This window comes from Lycorma delicatula, chromosome 6 (assembly GCF_047948215.1).
Source record: "Lycorma delicatula isolate Av1 chromosome 6, ASM4794821v1, whole genome shotgun sequence".
Classification (NCBI taxonomy): domain Eukaryota; kingdom Metazoa; phylum Arthropoda; class Insecta; order Hemiptera; family Fulgoridae; genus Lycorma; species Lycorma delicatula.
In genome coordinates, this window is record NC_134460.1 from 118,027,840 (window position 1) to 118,050,543 (window position 22,704).

The 22,704-nt window shown below is 29.6% G+C and overlaps 1 protein-coding gene across 1 annotated transcript in view; it reads right to left on the reverse strand.

Annotated features, from left to right (window-relative positions):
* Positions 1-21,062, reverse strand: part of Exd2 (Exonuclease 3'-5' domain-containing 2) — a 46,016-nt gene extending 24,954 nt beyond the window's left edge. The window contains exons 1-3 of the mRNA XM_075368412.1: positions 20,666-21,062; positions 20,306-20,462; positions 801-975 (exon numbers count right to left, since the gene is read on the reverse strand). Coding sequence (XP_075224527.1) covers positions 801-975; positions 20,306-20,462; positions 20,666-20,877 — 544 coding nt within the window. The 5' untranslated portion in view covers positions 20,878-21,062. The remainder of the gene's footprint in view (positions 1-800; positions 976-20,305; positions 20,463-20,665) is intronic.
* Positions 21,063-22,704: the final 1,642 nt, after the last annotated feature.

Sequence of the window (22,704 nt, forward strand, 5' to 3'; positions counted from 1 at the left end):
AATGTTAATTTATGAAAAAAATACAAATAAACAAATTTTTATGACAAATTATATACTCTATACTTCAGTGTCATACCTAAAACCCTCTAAATAATTAGTACTTATTGGTAATCTACCCACCATGTACTTTTCGGTTAGGTTAGGTTTCTGATAGTCTTTTCAATGTTGAAAGAAATTAAAAAATATGCAATGGAAGGTTCGCTTTTGTGCACAGAATCATGCCAGGCATATATAATGAATGAATCTGAAGAAGCGGGATTCAAGCACTTACAAGTAAACAACAGTTTTAACTTTGTTGATCCAACTACACATGCCTACACACAAACCAATTAAAGATGGTGGGGTTCTGTAAAATGGTGGAACAAGCACAGAGGCATGCAAGACTGCCATTATCTGGAGTCATACTTAGCAGAGTTCATGTGGCAGCAAGAAGTTCATGAAAAAGACGTGTTTGACACTATAATTGAAGCAATTAAGGAGACTTGGCCGCCTGCAAAAAACATGAGGTAAGTTGCAATGGATTATAGTAGTAGACTAGTGAGCAGTTTGATCCAAACATTGATTTAAACAACGATTGTACACGTGGCAGACAGATAACTGATAAGTACCAAATAATCTAATAAACAATGCTATCATGCAATATCATCGACATAAATAAATTTTAAAGTTAGCAACCGTTGAATTTTACAACAGTAAATAAAACATTCACCTGTAACAGTATAACATTCATAAACAAAAAATCACAAAATTAAACAAATACTGCTGACTATGTAACAAAAAAAAAATCATTATCAACTGACCTAAATACAATTCGCTCATTTTTCCAAGGCCAGCTGCTTTTAATCCAACATATTTAGCTAAGAACCTCAAGTCAATGCATCCAAAGCACTGGACATCGTAATCTTTGAGTAATCTATGAGCATCATTAGTGACAGCAACACCTGTTTTCAAAATGGATTCATCAAACAACAAAAGCTGCAAAAAAAAAAATATATATATATATAAACTATGATTAGATTTTAATCAGGAACTATCACTTTTCAAATTTATACTGTATACAATTTACATTAAAATCAAATGATTGAAAATTTTTTTCACAAATAACTTAATCTAAATACATTAATTAATGATAGCATAACATCATTATGAATAATATTCAATATGTACCAGGTGATTCAAAAAGAGTTCACAACTTTAAAAGCATATAAAAATTTATTTTGATTATATATATAAATCTAGAAATGGCGGGTCAGCTAGTATAAATATAAAAATAAATTCTAAGTGGATCAACCTAAAAACAGAGTATGAAGATGACACTTATAAAGGTTGCAATAGATGGCAGCATTTTTTCAAATAATGATAATGTACAGATCAATTTAATTCAAATCCACACTGTACTGTAATATTGGCTGACTAATGTTACATGTGGCTTTTAATTCTAGTTATTCGTTCATTTAATTTTTACTGACATAATATTTTATATATGTATATTTAACAAAGGTTTTAATTTTTAAAAATAAAAAAAAATATATTTTGATAAATTTGAATGTATTTATTAAGTGTGGAATGTATGTAGTTTGATACAAACTGTTTAAAATATAATAAATACAACTGAATCTTATTTAATGTATACCTCTGTACTTGTGTGGATCAATTTGATTTATAATTTAAATATTAGTATAGAGGAGAGTGTGGGTATTGACTAAAAAAAGAAAAAATATATTAATTATTTTATTTATATTTTACCATACTTCTAATTTTCTCATTTTCTAATCAGCCGTACCACTTTGGTTAGGATATACGCTAGTCAAGTACTCCATCATGACAATGAATATAGATTGAGTAAAATAAACCTGTTTTAAAAATACAAATAATACTGTGTATATATTACAACTGTTCAAAAGACTAAAGCCAACAAAAGACGAAGTAAATAAATTTAGAAATAAATAAATTTACAAATAAGTGAAAATCTTTCGGTAAAATACTATTAATAAATAGATCTCAATTAATATGGAGATCACAATGTTACATGGAAAGTACCATTGATATTTAGAGCAGTGAAAAAATTGCAGTATCATTAAAAATTTGAAGACCAACTAACATACATTTAAGATACAAATCAGAGCTCCTGTTTATAATCTATGAGAGGCATGGTTGTCAATGAACTTCTAATGTAATAACATATGATTCTTAACAACTATATGCCAGAATGGATTACAGAAGTAGACCATCACACACGGCTCCATTTCATTTGATACAATTTATATTTAAACTTTACGACAGAATGAAGGATTTAATTTGATTTTTTATATGTTAATTACATATTTTTTTTCATAAAAAGAATAAATACTGTTTATCAAATAGATTTTTTCTTTTATAAGAAGCATACTTTTCAATACTTTTAACAAATATGCTGCTCTTCTTAATAACAATGGTTTAGTCTGCTGGTGATTGTAATATTGTTGTCATACTGTTTTGGATTCAGGTGTTTAGGAGTTTTAGCATGGAAACCGAAATTTTGGAAAAGAGCAGTCAACAGTAATAAATAAATCTTATTTTAAATAATATAACAATTAAAGATAATTGTTGTTTACAGTGATAGAGGGCTGGAAAAGCACAATGGAAATAATAAAAGGAAGGAGAACAATAGCAAAGGAAATCTTCGGTAAGAAGAGGAAATTATTTCCTATTTAATTAACTATGTCTGGAATTTCTAAGAAGTCTAAACACACTGCACTCAGATTTGTACCGCAATGAATCCATTGCAATTCTCAAGGTTTGTAAAAACTTGTTTCAGGAAAGAGATAATAAAGTAGACATTATGGAAGAGAGAATCGTGATACAGACTTCAAATTAAAATCCATTGGACCACAACTTATTTCACAAGGTGAGCTAAATGACTTTTTAAATGATTTAAACTTATCGAAAAAGCAAGCTGAATTTTTAGGCTCAATATTGCAAGGTTGGAATTCAGGTTATCGAAGCTGGCAGAAAGATTTTTCTCAATACTTTGCTGAAGAAAATTACTTAGTTTAGTGTGCAAATATTGATAAGCTTATGTTATAGAGCAAGTTCATGAACTTCAGGAATGGGCTTTTTCATATTTCCTCCAAACATGCTTTTTTTTGTTTAACCTCCGGGTCCACCATTAGGCATGCTTCAGAGAATGAGATGAATGATTTGTAGTGTGTGTGAAAATGCCATACCAGACTGGGATCTCTGGATGAAAGGCCAAGACGCTACCACTCGTACCACAGAGGCCGACGCCAAATATAGCTTAAAGCAGTTTTGGTTCACAGTAGTTATAAATATCTTTCTGTATATCTGTCATGGAATTAATATGAAATAAATGTATGATGTTATGAGAACTTATTGAAAAAGTAAATTATAAACAGCATAGCTGAAACATGTGTGGTAATAGCTCTTTTATTAGGCATGCAATTAGGGTATACAAAATACTGTTTTATCTGTGAATGGTACAGCCGAGCAAGAGATCAGCATTATGTAGTAGTGGAAAAAGATACGAGAACTTGACAACTCTTGAATATAAGATTATTCATGTGCCTAAAGTTAAACAAAAAAAAATATTTTTACCTCCCCTTCATATCAAACAGGGATTAATAAAATTTTCTGTAAAAGCTATGAAGGTACACTCAAGAATTCTTATACATAAGCAGAAATTCTCAAAAGTAAATGAGGAAAATATTAAAGAAGGGATTTTTACAGGCTCACAAGTAAGGGAACTGGTCAGAGATGAAATGTTTAACTCTGTGTTGCAGTTGTGTTTAACAACTCACTGCTTGGACAGCGTTTCAAGACTTCAACATTTTTTTAGGTTATCAATCAAAATTGCAAAGATATTTTGGATAATATGATAAATTCATACAGAGCAGGGATGTAATATGTCACTAAAAACCCATGCATTCACATCTGGATTTCTTCCTGCAAAACTCAGTGCAGTAAGTAATATGCTAAGAAAATATTGTTACAAAATAAATTTAATGAAAAAGATATTAAAAATTTAGGATAACTACAATATTTTAGACAAACATTAGTATACAGAAAAGCACTGACATATGCATCATTGAAAATATGAAAGAATGAAAAAAATTCAGATTAACTGTGCACTATGCAGATGAAGGAATGATAGGAAATATAAACAGCCATTTATATATGGCTGTTTATATATAACATACATAAACATAACCATCACTGAAAAAGAAGAAAACTACTGACAATGTTAAAACTAAAAGATTAAAAAAATTAAAAAAAAAAAATCATATTTTTTATTAATGAAATCAACCCAAACATAGTATAATAAACGTATTAAAGGACAATCCATGCAAAAAATAAGTTTCAAGATTTTTTTTCTTATTATGTCATAATTTAAAATGCTAATTTTGGATTATGTATATTAAGAGAACTTATATCAAGATAAAAATGGAACATTTCATTATTATATTTGTCTCACCTCTGCCAAATCAAAAAGAAAAACTCTTTTCATACAACACAACATTTCAGCTTATAAGAAGAAGACCACAATTAATATTCTTCCATTGCCATTTTTAATAAATTACCAAATCATTATAAAATTTTCCATAAATTTATTTAAAATGTAATTAACAGATTTTCTTTTACAGGAAAAATATTACTCTTTCATGATTTTTTTTAAAATAACATTAATTAAAAACATAACATTGAATTATCTGTATTACATTTAATGTGTACCTAAATAAATGCTAAAATAATTTTCATTATGGCTCCTGAATTGTGAATTTTTTTGTAGTTATTTTTTACAATTTAGCATCTTCGTACTAAACATTAACCTTTATTTATCTTAACATTATTTCTTGTTAATTAATAGACTACTCACATTTATTTTTATATGACTGCTCAAAAAGGAGTGTAATGTATTTAGGGTGAATGAGTTCGAATAAAAAACACCTTGGTTAAGTATATTTATTCGGTCTATTAACTTTGCAGGTTCATATTTAGTAGTAAATAATTTTATTTACTACATTTACATTGTTCACTTATATTTAAAGAATATATTTTCGCAAGTTATAATGATCATTATATGCTCCACATTTTAATTTTATTTGTATTACATTGTTGAAGAATGTATGTAAATTTACTGTGTGTAATGTTAACGGTATGAAGTGTAGATTTGGGCTAAACAATATAGAATTAGATAAATTGTTACGTTAATAATATAAAATATCAGCTGTTAACAAGGTCAACTGAATTGTAACAACTTATATGCTTTAATGAATAAGAAGGCAGTTAGTTTACTTATTTATAAAATAATAAGGAGGAAATTATACAAGAGTCTGAACATACACATACGGCCTGCCAAAAATCATACAATGATTTTTTTGATATTGTAATGAAATGTTATAGTAATATGAAAATAATAAGGCTTGATTTGTAATCTCAATAAATTATATAATAAAATAATTGTAAATAAATTTATTATATAATGTATTCAATGAATAAATAATATAATATACAATGCTGCATAGATTATGCCATAGTACAGAATAATAAACAAAAAGTTTATATGCAATTTTTATATGCATATCGGTTAAATATAATATTGCAATTAAATTGTTGAATCTATACTTGTCTTAAAATTGTATTCATACTCATTTTATATATAGTAGTACAATAATGACTGTGTAAATATATAATGCATAATAGTCATAAAGCTCATGTGTATCTTCTTAATGTGTAAAAAATTTCAATCAATATACTGAATGATTGAATAAATAATCTCATGTCATATTGCACCTAGATAAATGTATTACACATTTAAAATAAATGAATGAATAATGTCTAGTGTTATATTGCACCTAGATAATAAATGAATAAATAATATATAGATATAGGATTTCTTCTAGTGTATTGTTTGGAGTGAAGGTAAATTATGTAAATAATCTCTTGTACCTATAATCATATAGATCTAGGATTTCTTCTAGTGTGTTGTTTGTAGGGCTTCATCAGAGTGAAGGTGTATCTAGTGGCTGATATGCAACTCATGCCACTGATAAACTACATATAAATAATGCTTATGTATACAATGTTGTGCATATGTATATATGTAGTGTGGGCATGTATGAGGGTTATTTTTTTTCAAGGTCCGATCGGTCACGAAATAAAAACCCATGCAAAAATCGGATGAACCTTTGCACATATGTGTTGTGCAGCATCTATAGTATGGCCTTCAATCACGCTGCGTCACTTTTTTTAGTTCTGAACACGCAGCTAGCATGTAAGCACGTCTACAACAATAGCATCTCCCGCCAAGTGTGAAGTGCGTGCAGTAGGTAATTCGATTTCTTCAGGCTGAGGGGTGTAATGCAGCTGAAATTCATCTACGAATAATTAATGTGTATGGTGAAACTTCAATGAGTGACAGCAAAGTGCGACAATGGTGCAGGAACTTTAAAGCAGGACGTACAGATGTTCATGATGTAGGGAAGGAAGCGAGTGTCAACCGATTATCTCGTTGAGCAAGTGGATGAGGTAATTCGAGAAAATCATCGGTTCACAATTTCTGTATTGAGTGAATCATTTCCTGAAATTTCAAGGTCAGCTCTCTACACCACAGTGAGAGAGATTTCAGTACCGCAAACTGTGTGCGAGATGGGTTTCCAAGATGCTGTCCGACCATCGCAAAACAATGAGAATGGACGCCTCCCTAACATTTCTCCAGCGCTACCACAATGAAGGAGAAGACTTTTTGAACAAAATTGTCACAGGGGACGAGACATGGGTTCATTTCGAAACTGAAGAAACAAAAGAACAATCCAATCAGTGGATGCATTCTCATTCTCCCAGTAAACCCAGTTGAAGAAGTTCAAGTGAACCTTCTCCAACAGAAAGTGTATGGCTACTGTGTTCTGGGACTGGAATGGAGTTCTCTTGGTGGAATTCATGAAACGTGGCATGACCATCTCTGCAGCCTCATCATACTGCGTGACTCTTCAACGTCTATGAAGGGTAATTCAGAATAAGCGAAGAGGAATGTTGTCATTAGGCATTGTCTTTCTCCATGACAATGCTCGGCCGCACACTGTAGCTGAAACAAAGAAGCTCCTGCAGCATTTTCGTTGGGAAGTGTTTCATCACCCACCATACAGCCTGGACTTGGCTCCATCTGATTTACACCTATTTGCTTACATGAAACGTTGGCTAGGAGGACAACATTTTGGCACAGACATCGAGCTGCAGAACAGCGTAGAAACATGGCTGAAAACACAGGCAGCTCCATTCTATGACAAGGGTATTTGAAAGTTGATACCACGCTACGACAAATGTCTAAATCGGAGTGGCGACTATGTATAAAAATAGCGTAACTATCTAAGTACTCGTTACAAATAAAAGATTTTTTATTTTCACTGAGGTTTTAGTTTCGTGAACGATCGGATCTTGAAAAAAAATAACCCTCGTATATGGATCTTTTCCTCTATAGGACTGCACGGCTTAAAACTTTTGATGGAAGTCAAATATTAAAATAATTTGAATAGGGGAAGAAATTACGGAATTTATAGTCCCAGAATTATTAAAATTATTAATTAATTTCTCAACAATAAAAAAAAATCAAATAAAAATAGATTAATTTTGTTTCTAGAGAAACGTTAATAATAAATTTTCATTTCTTTAAAAGGAGTTACAGATTATACACGTACAACTGCCTTTATCACTGGAATGAATTTTAAGTTGATTTTACAGAGGGTGCCTCCGCTCCGATCTTGTTATTATGCCAAAAACACAACACAAACAAGTTAGGTGAAGTTGATGGGAAGCGCATGCATCCCCTCAACTTAAACGTACGTTAGGACCGGGAAGGGTATCTCTCCTCAGGGGATGGTTGGTAAAGAAAAATTCGGCTTTTTCTCAAGATCCAGGGGGGTTCCCGATGGGGTCCTCGGCCCCCATCGTGGGGAACCGCCCTATTAGATTAGCTGAAAGTAGGTCAGAATAGGTCAATGACAATGACACATGCCATTTTCATTCACATTTCCACAGTGTACACCAACACAGGGTCGCGAGACGGGCGAGTATCGAACAAAAGTTACACTTACGTGGTAGGATACACTAACACACAAGTAGGAATTCACACGTAGGGGCTTGCCTGTCAAATGACGTAGATATCAAGTGTGTATTAGCAGGAAGGAGTGGACGTTCCCTCACAATAATATTAATTTATGTTTTGTTTCGAGAAACGAAAACCCGAAACACAGCATTTTTAAAGAAAATAATAAATTTGCACTGATGTATTAATTGCATTTACAACGATAACTTTTAGAATAAGTGCTTTTCATTACTATTATTAAAAAAAATATATGTGAAAATATATTAATGAAATAAATCTATAGTAAAATTACTAAGTAAATTATAGGTAAAATTATTTCTTATTCACTAGATACAATAAAAAGCTGAACATAAAAATGATCTCCATTTATTCAAATAGTTCTATTTATTACTGTAAACAATTACTCATGAAAAATACCTAGTTGATGTAGAATATATTTACGAATAGAGTAGTATAATGTGTATTACAAGCACCTTCCTCTCACAGCTAAGCTTATATTTTCGTTAGCGCACTCTAAAAATAACTACAGTACTAGGATTTTTTTTTTAATTTACAGAACTGATCAAATTTGACGCAACTGAATAGCTTAAGAACTATTATGAAAGATAGCTATGCTTGTAATATTGCACTAGGCTTTATGTAAATAACAAATATAATTTTAAACAGTATGTACGAGAGTCAAATATAAGCCGAATATATCCCCCTCAAATAGAACACGAACTTTGTCTTCAAGGCTCGTATATGAGCATGAGGGAGCTGGCGCAAAGGGAAATGTAAGAAGAGACTGAAGATTCCAGCAGCCTCAGCTACCGTATTTCTGATCAGCAGCATCTTGTCAGAGCAAATTGTTATTACCGAGAATTATCTCGAGAATGAGGGCTCAAATCTATGAAATTTTTACTAACCTTCTTGCGTAGTTTGGGGATATGACGTCATGTAGGGAATTCTACAACTGAATCAGCAAATTTAAAGAAGGGCAAGAAGCTCTAGAAAATGAAACGCAATAGGCGTTCAAGGTCGAGTGAGATAAATGACAATATCGATCGAATTGTGTGACCTTATTGAAGGTGATCGGAATTCTACGACTGATAAAATTACTTCGGAAATAAAAGTGCCCATTCCATTAACACAAAGCACCTAGAGTTCCACAAAGTCTGTGACAGGTAGATTTCAAGATTTCAAATGGTGAGATATGTGTAATTAGTACACTGCCGTGTCAATGTTGTCATCAGGCATTGTCTTTCTCCATGACAATGCTCGGTCGCACACTGTAGCTGAAACAAAGCTCCTGCTGCGTTTTCAAGTGTTTGATCACCCACCATACAGCCCGGACTTGGCTCCATCTGATTTTCACCTCTTTGCTCATATGAATCGCTGGCTAGGAGGACAACATTTTGGCACAGACATCGAGCTGCAGAACAGTGTAGAAACAGGGCTGAAAATACAGGTGGCTCTGTTCTATGACGAGGGTATTGGAAAGTTGGTACCACACTATGACAAATGTCTAAATACCGGAGTGGGGACTATGTAGAGAAATAGCGTAACTAAGTACTTGTTACAAATAAAAAATTTTTTGTTTTCACTGTGGTTTTAATTTCGTAAACGATCGGACCTTGAAAAAAAAAATAACCTTCATATGTCATACAGTAACTAGTCTGAAGACTGTAAGAGTGTAAGAGGAATATGAACATGATATTACAATTAGTTAGTAAGAATATGCAGCTTAAGTTATAAACAATACTACAAAATTTATCAACATATCAATAATAATTATATTTTTGAGAAAACAAATCAATGAAATTACAATAGCAATAGTATATAAAAATCAAATCAATCATATTATGGAATACAAATTATATAAAATTGTAATAACAATAAAGTATGTGAATAATAAAAATCATTAGAGGTAGGTAGTAAACAATTTATCTACAGGTCTTCTAAATTTACCATTAAAGTATTTAAATCAACAACTCTGCTAGTTAGTCAGAAACTAAATAATGTGTTACTTGCACAATGTGGATAACTTGATAGTATAACTGTAGATGTGGATAATTTGCACAATGTAGATGTACGAGTTGCTTCCAATCATGGTGAAGTACTCTCGTAGGTGATCAACACTAAATTTCCAACAGAAAGGTTATATGATAAATGGTGTTGCTGCAAATAGATTGCATGATATTTTGAAGTAGTTGCAAATGGCCTAAGTGGTTAATTAGAATTTTTTGGTAACTGGGTTCAGGTAAAGACGTGAATGGACATTCACTGAAACAGTGTTCCAATGATAAGAGGTTCTCAATTTAAAAATTGAGTAAATTATGAACGATATTTTTGTAGCAATGAAAGTTGGAACCGTTGTGAGAAAAGTAGGTTACCCCTAATTGTTATGAATCTTTCAAAAGTTGCAATAAATGACTGAAGTCAAGTCATATACTAATTCCAGATGAATAGCTTTGACATATAAAGCAGGAGATAAACCTTACTCAAGGTTTAGATCTCATCCCGCCATGACAAATTATAATTGAGCTGCCATGGTCTACTGCACAAGAGAATGTTCGGTACAGAATCACTCTAAAAGGTGGTAGCTGATCAAGTTCTTGAACTCGGGTTCCAGACCTCTGCCCACCATGATGAATCACAATTGGACAGATTGAATCACCGTCTATTTATAAATGAGAAATCATCAATAGATTCATTATTGTAAACATCCAGTTTTACCAAATGACCAACCATTCAATTTAATTTTACACATGTCAGAATCATATTAAAGTTTACACTGAAATGTAATAATAGTGTTATTATAAAACTGTTCCTATCTCTATATTCTATTACAGATTCTTTGATCATTTTTGGCAATTTAATTGTTTACCATCAATCATTAACTCTAATCGAAAGTCTACAATTATTTGACGTCCTGTTTATATAGTCAACGAATCTTTAACATGACACCATCACACTTGATTCTGTATTCATCTGATGTTGTTTCAGTTTTAGAAGCACCAAAAGAATTGACAATCAGGTAGGCAACTCTTGAGCGAACTGAACAGAAGTGTAATATGATATTGAAAAAATGATTCTTCTTTTATGTTATTTATAGATGTCAATGATATTTTAATGAACAAACAATTGGTGCAAGCTTTCTTGAATATCTCTAATAAGCCTTAATTATTACAAACCATTTCATCTTGTAATAAATGTTACAATTATTATTATTATGTTAGATATCATTTGATAGCATTTATTGCAATGGGATGCCTTTCAATTGCATCATAGTTACCAATAACATCATATGATGTAGCATTAATAAACTGTTTATGTTCATCAAACTACAACTGAACATATTCAGTAATTAATTCTATTACACCTGGTCCAAACAGTGTAAATCGACTGACGTCAGTCAACCATTGGTTTTTAAACCCATCAAAATATTGAGCTAATAGTTTTATTAATGATTCTAGTTGTTCATTGATGATTGTTTATTTATTTATTTGTCCTGTTTATGCTATTGATGAATTTATTTGAGCATTAACATTAAAAATGTAGTACAAATGATGAATATGTAAATCCAACCTGATGTTTCTACTATATTATTTTTGTAATTCAACTTATCTTTTTCATAGTTATTATTATCAGAGGTACAATTATAATTCTCCCAAAGAGATTCTGTATAATTAATTTCATAAATTTGTTTTTAAAATAACAGAATAACCTTTTTCTGTTATTAATTAAATATGATCTACTCAAATTAAATATAATTATGTCAAATTTAGTGACCAATTCTCATCTCTGAATACTAATGCATTTTGATTTATATTATATTTACTGCTATTTGAAATAAAACAACTTTTATTAAAATGACCATTTTCTTTTAAATCTAAATAATTTCATGTTTTCTATAATCAACTTGCTGTATATTATTGCCAGTTATGATTAATTATGATCAATTAATCATCTGTTTTTATTATTCTTACTCTTTTGAGTATTAAATTTATCTGCTTAATGGACAAACATTCTTTATAAATTTAAATCTATTATCTTGTACATTTTTATTGGTATTATTAACAACTGCTTTGTTTGTTTTAATTTCATCCATTTTTCATCTTTAATAGTGTGTTATTTGTTTTAAAATAAAGCATTGGTTTTGGAGCAGTTGTTTTAATATTTAACTCATTTAAACTCCCATTTGTGATTGATTTGAAGTTCAATATTTTTCCTGAAAATCATTAAATTGCAATGCAAACTGTGTTTAAACATCATGTCTTCGAACACAGTACCTACTTCAAATGTTAAATCTTACATTGATTGAACACCTTTACTCATCATTTGAAATAGTTTCAATAAAACTAATATAAATATCTGTGAATACTGAAATAACCTAACAAAATCTTATAATATTCATTAGTATATTTGTTGTTAGATCATTGATCTATAACCCATACAATGAATGTGATAATTCAGATTTTAACAAATGATTATTTAACATATCAGTGTACAAATGATAGCTTTCACTCAAATCATAGATAAATTTTACTACTAGATCAGGATTATAGACCCACTTCTATTCTACCCTTAATGGTTTTTTATCATTAATTGTTGACCTTAATCCATTACAACTGTTTTCTTTTGCCCATATTGAACCTCCAAAGAATGTTTTTCCTTAATTGTTATCTAAATAAATAAGCAGCACACCTATACTGATACTCCTGTCATTCATATCAATCATAAATCTTTCATAGCCAAAACTTGTTATGCTTTAAATTAAATTTTAAAGCAGATAAAAAATTATTTTCTTTAATGTTTATATCGTTCTTATAATTCATAATCAGTTGAATTGATGCGGATTCAAACAAAATGGTAAATTCAATAAAAACCTTACATTACTGTAAATATGTGAGGACTCTAATAATATTTCATCATAAAAGGTATGTTTGTAAATTTAATAAAATTTCATATTATAATAATAATTTCTCAACAGCAAAATCTAATCTATATTTATTGTTAATGAATAGAAGACATTTAAAATCTCCATAACAGTTTTTTTTAAACCCACAGAGTTTGATAAAGTCATTTCGGCCACCTTTTGCCATTTCTGTCAATATCAAATACATGATTGTGCTCACTACTCAGTTTAAACAATTTATATGTTAAATTACTATATTTTATTTATATGTCAAATCAATAAATCAACATTAACATTTTTAGTTATCTTCCTGTAACTGATTTTTTCTATCTTGATCAAAATGTTTAAATTCTAAATTATTCTCTTTATTTAAACCATGTTTGAATCATGTTTTGAATTCTGAAATAGGTGTAGGATTACAATATGAAATGTTTGAAGGAAATAACTATCTAAAGTGTTTTCAAATAACATCTGAAGCCTTGTAATAAGTCCACTCTCAGAACATTTGGTTTCATGTTGATATGAGCTCATTTCTGTTTCATGCAAGAAAACTTGTCTCAGTAAGTTACTATTAGTTTGTTTTGAGCCAGTGGTTAATGTGATTATAACAAGAAATATTTATTTCTGTTTTACAATATCTGACATGACAATAATTACGATAGCATAAATTACTACTGTAGAAAGGGCAGTTAATTTAAAATATCCCATTGATGATGGCACTGGTCCTGTGTTGTTATCAACTACTGATAAACTAATTTATCAATATTATTTCTACAATGCCTAAAAAACACTTTGATAAAATAGTTGAAATAGTGTTATGTTTTACAGTATCATTCTTTATTTACTTCACAATTAAATTAAAGTTAATGAAAAGTACTTCTCTATATAGCAATTGCTCTTTGATGATAATAATATTAATAAAGATAAATTAAATATGAATAATTAAAATGATATAATATGAATTGTTGCAAACTCAATTCCAATGTTGAATTATATCTGAACCTCCAATAATTCCTTTCTCTGGTATTAATCATAAATTAAAGTACTGAATTGTAGAACCTTCAATATCCACGGTCAGAGGATCAAAAAATGTTCAAAAAAAAAACTGCCTTGATGCCATACTTTGGTTAGGTGTATTTATTTTGTATATTAACCTTGCTGGTTCATATTTTTAGTAGTAAATAAAATACACCGTTCAGTTACATTTAAAGAATATATTTTCATAAGTTATAATGATCATTATATGTTTCACATTTTAATTCAATTTATATTATATTATGGAACAATGTATCTAAATTCTAATATCATTCAGTCCAAATTTATACTTCATACAAATAACATTTACATACATTCTTCAACAATGTAATATAAATTAAATTAAAATATTAAACATATAATGACCATTATAACTTATGAAAATACATTCTTTAAACATAACTAGCGATTGCAACACCAGACCAAAAATGCATTACTAGTATTCTGTATTTTTTTAAAAGGTGTTCCAGAATACTGGTGTTAATACAGATATTCGGAATTTTTCAAAAAAGGCACAAAAACACAGTTGTTTCTTTGCCATATTTATTAGTTTTACACAAAAAATGAATAAACTATAAAAATACAAACAATTTTGTTATGTACAAATAAAAAATAAAGGAACAAATTTTATAATCAAATATTACTATTATTAAGAGCAATAAAATAATAATTAATAACATTAGAAACAAAAAATATAATATAAAAAATAACCATTACAGTATTACAATACAATAAAGGAAAAAACATACAGTATTATTATTATTAAGAATAAATATCACTTAAAAGTTTTGTTGTGTATTCTATTATATATCTACTGATACAAAAAAATAACTAATTTACCAACTGCATATTTTTGAAATGTGATCGTAAAATACATAATGCATCTATTGAACTGTCATTAAGCCTGGAATGTACCTTTGTGCACCAATTACCTGCAGTTGACAATGCTCTTTTTGCATACACGCTGGTTGGTAGTACAACTAATTAGTGATATACTTCCTCTAAATATTTGCCTCAAAGTCCATCTTCTAACAACTCGGTCTTGTGTCTGACTGTTTTGGATAAATTTATTTTTTATATTATTGTTTCTGGCAATTTTTTTATTTATAGCTAATTGTAATTTTTTCTCAAGAGACAATTCTTTTACGATATTAACATCAACATCATCTTCAATGAATTCCACTGGTTAGGTTTGTGTTTGCTTTTCATAAATGTTTAAATTTATTAAGTTTGAGCTTGTTAGCCTCTTTTCTTCCTTTTCGTTTTATAATTATGAAAATACCTTAAAATATTTTCTATTTCACTATGTTGTTCTTCCGTGCAAATTTTCAATGCACTGTATAATTACTGATCGTGTCATGATCTTTAAGTGATTGTAACAAAATTTATTGTTGCATTTGCTGCTAATAAAATGGAATCCTTCCAACATAGTGCCTCTACAGCTAGCTTTATTGAAAGCAGAGCTGATACAGTTTTAGATATTAAATTGAATTCAATATCTGAAAAATTAATTTGTAAATTTAAATCAATTAATGCTCTCTGAAATGGATTTTTTAATTTAAAAAATCATTCCATCATTAATAGCAAACTCTTCCAGGGTGTTTAAGAATCTAACATTAACAAAGGTTCTTTTTTCATTTCAGTAAATATATATTTTTGCAAAACAGCATTTTTAGTAAGGGAACGTTTAAATATCTTAACAACTTTTTGAATTTTCTTAATTATAGGAACCAGTCCTTAGTAAGTTAATATTTCGACCTCATTACTATTATCTTCTTCATTGTCACTCTCTTCAAAGTCAAAATCAGAAGATTCTAAATCTAGAGTATTTTGCTTCTTAATTATCTTGATATAGCACACTTACTACTTCCAGTGGAATTTCATGAGCATAACATAATTGCTGACTTGCATCAATCAACTTCCCAACTTTTTCCATCACTGTTCCTCCTTCAGTAGTTACGCAGACAATATTTTCTTTCAGAGATAATCCATGTTCCTCCAATTTGCACTTAACTACTTCTACACATTTTGTAGCTGGTATACTTCCTGAAACGTGTGTGAGTCCTATATCCTAAATTTTCTTTTCTGAAAAAAACATTTATATTTAAATAATGTCTATTTCGTACTCTTGTCCACTCATTAAATGTGAGGTTAAATTTTGTTCAATTTCATTTTAATTCTTTTTTCAATTGCACTGTTACTATAGTTTATAACAGTTCTTCTAATAGTATTTACATATTTTGGTTTATTTTTGAAATATCTTGCAATAATGACTTTCTCAATTCAATTGAGGTACAAAACACTCTGAATGACAAACAATCTAATGCTGTTGTTCTAGATAAAACTTCATCAAAGCAAACATTTTTTTATTAAAAACATCTGTAATTTGTGATGTCTTTGGCTTAGTAATATAATTTTTTGGCGAGTCAGAATTTCTTAAATTCTCTTCTTTTTAATAAATTAATGTTATGCTGTGTTTTTAAATGTGTTTGTAGTCCACTTGTACTTCCTCCAAAAACTTTAATAATCCTTGAACATGTTTTGCATCTTGTTGGCACATTTTTTCCATCATATAAATAGTAAAACCAAGCCAAAATATTATCAGCAGATTTTTTATGTTCTTTGAAGTCATTATTATTCATTATGGATAAATAAAACTCAAAACATATACGTTATAAATATAAATATTTTGAACTATAAAGTATATTACAAAATGTGTACTTATTTGTGAAAAAGGAACTTGCCACTTTAAAAAATATCTATCTAAATGTTTAAACATTTAAATACTACAAGCCGTTTTACTATGACAACATTAAATGTGACGTTAGGTTTCATACATGCTTCTTACTTGACTTTGACATTATGCAAAGAGAGGAGATCAGAAAGGAAGTGAAACAGCAAATGATTAATGTTGATACTGCCATATCGATGAAAAAAAATACGTACTTCAAACAACAATAGATGCCCAATAAGTTAAAATAAACCTTTAATAAAAAAGAAATATTTATTTTTTATAGCTAATACAGAAAATACCAGTATTTTACCTTAGAAAATTCTGGTTTCACAAAATTGGAAAATAGCATGAAATACCAGTATTCGATAAACAAACCTTAAATAGTAAATGCTGGCACAGTTATTTTTTATACTGATGTTACCAATATAATATATTATTATATACTGATTATACTGTAAAAGTTTGAAATTGGTACCAATTGTAAAGTACATTAACTGAATGTATTATTCTAGAAATAATTGCAAAAATAAAAAGAAAAACAAAATCTGGAGAGAGAGAAAGAAATTATTTATCAATGATAAAAGTATTTTATGTTTCAAGAAAAAGAAGTAGAGAAAATTACTTAAGAATCACAAAAAGTAATTAATTTTTAAAGAGTACAAAATTCAATAAAAAATAACTACAGCAGAAATTAGATTGAAACCATTGTATGTCGTACTGCACATGTTTAGTAAGAACCTAGAACATCAGGAACTATACAAATCCCTAACCCCACCACTCAAAACAAAAAGCACTTTCTATATGGTATGTTCAAAAAGGTTACATTTTACAAGAATTAAAAAATCCATATTTATTAATGAAACTTACATGACATATTGCACAAGTATACCACTATTTTTCTACATACTATCATTTAGTAACAAGCATTTGGTCAGCTAGGGTATAAACTTTTGTATTCCTGTGTTACACATTCCCACTGCCATCTCTTTTGACCATTCACACGACATTCTTCACCTCTTCATCAGCTAAAAAGCATCTGAGTAAAAAAAAATCGATAAGCAAAATTTCTTTTCAATTCCAGAAAAATGTTGGCATGATTTTTTTGCATTTTGAACTTTTATAACAATAGGGAACCAGTATGCCACCACTACATAGATTACCATTTGGATTCTGGTGTCTAATGGGCCACCCTGGTTTCATCCCCAGCCACAATAGAATTGAGGAATTCTTCATCCTTGAACTCATAATGGTCGAGAAACTACTGAGCACAATGAAATCGATTTGTTTTGTGTTCTTTTAACATTTTTAATACTTCCACATGCACAGTTTTCAAGATTCAAACTGTTGGTTACAATTCTATACAGCAAAGACTGATTGACTTCTGGACTCATTTCAAGAAGTTCATCCATAGTCATACAGCAATTTTCATGAATCAGTTGTTTGAGTTTGCCAACCAACTCATCCGTCACAATCGAAAGTCTTCTACTCTTCTGTTCATCATGAATACATACACTTACAATACAGTACTACTTACACCACTTGACATCACATCGCCATAATCAGAAATAATTTTGTTTTAGATGATAGCAGGCTTTTCATTTTTAGCAATAGTGAGATATTCAAAGAGGGCTTGCACTCCACACACAGTGGGATTTTTCAATGTTCTGGTGATATATCAGTGCCAATGAGAAATATTTTCAACAAAATCAAATCTAGATATGAAAGCTATATGAAAGAAATAAGGAATAAAGCAACTTTTGGGTCAACTACATGTACTTTAGTGTCTGATCAGACATTTACTGGGTAATTATTTTCAATTCTATATCAACTCATCGAAATAGCTAAAAGCGTAAGTGCAACTACTGCTAATGTAATTCACATTTAATACATTACAAATTTAACAATACAGCTTTACTTTTGAAATAATCTACAGAAATCCAGTAACAAATACATTCTCATTCACAATATTTCATTTAAACACCATGTACAAGTTAACACTATAAAATGTTTAGTTTACACAATGTCACAAGAAAAACAATAAGAATTGTGTAATTTGGTTAATCATTACAGGGTGAAATTTTGTAGAAGTTAGAAAAATCCAATACTTAGATATGTCCAGACAATAATCGGATTTCTAAAATGCATTTTGGTTATATAAAACAAATAAATTAATCTAAATTAATAATATTATTGTGCCTTACTTCCAATACTGTTGCACAATTCTAAAACTTTTTAATGTCAAAAATTAGTATTACAAAATAAATGTATAAGACTATTAAATAATGTACCTTATCAAATCCAAGAATCTGTGACAAGCTTAAACAATGACTTTTACAATTTTTTTTTTTTTTACTATTAATTTTAATGGTTTTTTTTTTCTTTTCCTAAGATGAGGATCAGGCTAATGTCATCAAATTTAACTGATAATTAAAAAATAGGGATCAGCATCAATATGATATCAAATAAAAGAACAATTATTACATAAAGGCAATGAACCACAAAAATCTCCAACTCTTTATACTGCAAGGGATTCGTTAAATATAATAATTTACCTGCTTTACTAGAAATAATAAATTTTCAAAAATAAAAGTATTATTAGGGTAAATAAAAATGAAATTAAAAAGGTAAAATGAACACTTCATTTTTCTTGAAACTTGACATATTTATTATGCAATTCTTTTACAACTATAGGTTATATAAGAGAAATGTTTATATTTAAATCATATGCTGTACTTTTACAAAAACCGCAGTGTAAATAACATAGCTTACCATTCATCAAAAAAAATTCTGAGAAAGTGGTTCTCAAACTTCAAAATTCTGGATAAAACAAATTGTGGCCTTCAGAAATCAAATAAAATCACTATTCACACAACACAATAATCAAACTGCTCTGTTCCTGGATACATATACTGAGCTATTCCAACGGCACAATATTTTATATTGGTCAAATTGGATGCAGTTTCATATAAACACAAATAAATAAATAAAATTATAAATATAATCCAAACTTACCCTATGTTCACTAACCTTGATTAGGAAGTGAAGAAAGCGTAGGTTAAGTTTGGTTATATTATATTTATTTATTTTCTTATTTTAATATAGCGTTTCAGTGACACCATCTAAGAACTACCTACAGCAGTAGATCACCACTACATTAATACAAACACAAGTCACCATGCACCATCCATCCATACAATAAAATTTGAGAACAATATCAATATTCTACACCAAAAAGAACCCATACATTAACACACTCAAAAATTCTAAAATTTATAAACAAAGAAGGCTAACGCAAGCGAAGTAAATACATTCAATTGAAATCGTGTAAAATCTAACTCTGCAGCAGGGCTGATACAAGGGTAAAATAATAATAATAATAACAGTCGCTAAAATGTTCTCAATGTGCAACTCAACACATTTTGAAGTCATTCAAAATATATTTTTAAAATCTGGTTTGATTTGCAATGTCAAAAGTTCTTAATTTTAAATTACTTACAATATAAAATGGTCTTTAGAGTATAAAATTTTGATAAGTACTTACTTTAAGGCAGTCTGGTACATAACCAATGTTGCATAATCGAAAAAGTGAAACATATCCATCAATGGAAGCCAACTGTAGTAACGCCACTTTACTCGATCCTTTATTTTCAGGCAGCCATTCACAGTCCATACCAAGAACACGAAACGAACTGCATTTTCTGCAAAACACAATTTAATTTGTAATTCATCATTAAATTAAGTAACAAGCATTTAACATCTGTAGTGAACATGTTTTCTTTCAATACGATTTTGACCCTTCTGTAGTGATTTTGGAAATTCTTTTAGTCTCAAAATTAGGAGTAAAATTCTGAATTTACATCAAATTTTTCATTCAAGTATAAACATTTTAGTATTAACTTACGTTCTTAATGTTGATACGGCTGTGACACATTGCTCCGCGTTATCGACTATCACTGGATTACATTTCTGCATTCCTCTAATCACAGGGCCCAGTAACGTTTTTGCTATAAGATATATTAACCCCAGACTGAATGCTGTAGAAAAATAGTCACTTCTGAATGTAAAAATACTTATTATCCACGAAATAAAGTCTCTTTCATTCGAAGTCACCATTTTGTACGAGTAGTGGTCATTATTCCAAATAGAATGAAAACAAAAATTTAAATAAGCAGAAAAATAAGAGATAACAAAAACTATTGCTACATGTAACCGTCACATTGGACCAACGGTTACATGTACAAGCTCTAAAATTTAAGCAATAACCATGAAACTAATGGTAGGTAGTTCTTACGAACAAAGAGGTTTAAATCGCACGATTATATTAACATACAACACAAGCTATTCTACGCATTGTTAATTCATGTATTTTTATTTTTTTGTATGTGAACAAACAATGTATATAGCATTTCGTGCAAAATTATTTAAAGATAATGGTAATAAATAATTTAATTTATTGTAGCGGTAGGGGAACTTAACAGAAAAATATATAATAAAAAGTTTGATATTTTAATAATCTCATGTGCTAAACTTGAAACAGGTTATTCTGATGATGAAAACGATTTATCGAATTAAATTAAAAAATTATTTATCAGAAGCTCTCAGTCAAGAAACCAAATGAAGTACCGGGTAGCTCTTTAATTAACTTTTCTAACACAAGGTGCGTTAATACTCGTTTTTTTTTAACTTTGTTATAAATAACTGACCGTTCCATCAACCTATCCTCCCGATCCAAACCCTCACAGCTGAACCTTTGAGTAAGTGGAAGGTAAAGAATTTGAGTGCGATGATCTACACGACAACCTGAATGTCGCAATATGCGTGTACACATACCAATCCTAACTTCAGAAGAATAAAAAAAGGAGACGATCCTGTAGGAAAGAAGAGATAGTTAAATTATAGTTACGATGAACTTATATGACCTATACTTTCCACTACTACGGCCTTTTAAGTGCTTACAGTTTTCGAAGGTTATCGATTGTAAAAGTATAAAACTAGCACAACAGAGATTAAAAGAAAACCAGCAAAAAAGCAAGAGGGGATACTTATGACAGCATACAAAAAAAATGGCTACAGTATCAAAAATTCTTAAGAAGTTGAACTAAAAAAAGGAAAAGAAAAAGGAAAGGCACTGGGAGAATAAAGCAACTCTTCCAAGCACTCACAACTGTTAATTTCTTGATCTAAGATCAAGAAAAGGATCAGAACACAATCCTATCATTTATTCAATTAAATACTCATTATCATTCACTTAACCCACTGAATAAGAATCATCCAGCAGCAGGAAAAAATATTTTCCAGGCACTGCAATAAATAGGGCGGCAATGTATTCTGCACTCTTGTGTTCCACTCTATCATTCCTATAAATCTAGTTGACCAAGTTGTCATTAAACTGCTATTGAAAGAAGGTACTGTCAGGAACATGGATACATTTTTAGAACTTTGTGAACTGCAGAAGAATAATTATGATTTCTAAGTATGCAAAGCAACTTCTAGTACCAAAATACATTTGGAGACACCAAGTCCCATGATTGGTAAAATAAGACATCAATTAATTATGGGAAAATACATTATTTTGTGGGTGTGATAATACTCTTATTTGTGAGTATTCATTATTAGTGGAATAATCAAACAGTCACAAACACAAAACTTTGCCAACAAAAACAGTATACTATTAAATATAACATGATAAAATTTTATTAAGCAGAGGCTAGATTTTTTTTATAATTATAAGATGAATAGTAGTACATTATGTGAAGAATGCTGTAATACAATATGTTATAACAATACAACTTTATAGTCTTTTACAGAGTCACTTCTACTTGCACAGATTTGTGATAATCAGTAACATTCAATTGCTTGCAGTGTCAAAAGGTAGAGAGACATGATGAATTTACTCTGTAAAGTAGTAGACTCGATTCTTTCCTTGGTGTTATAATAAAG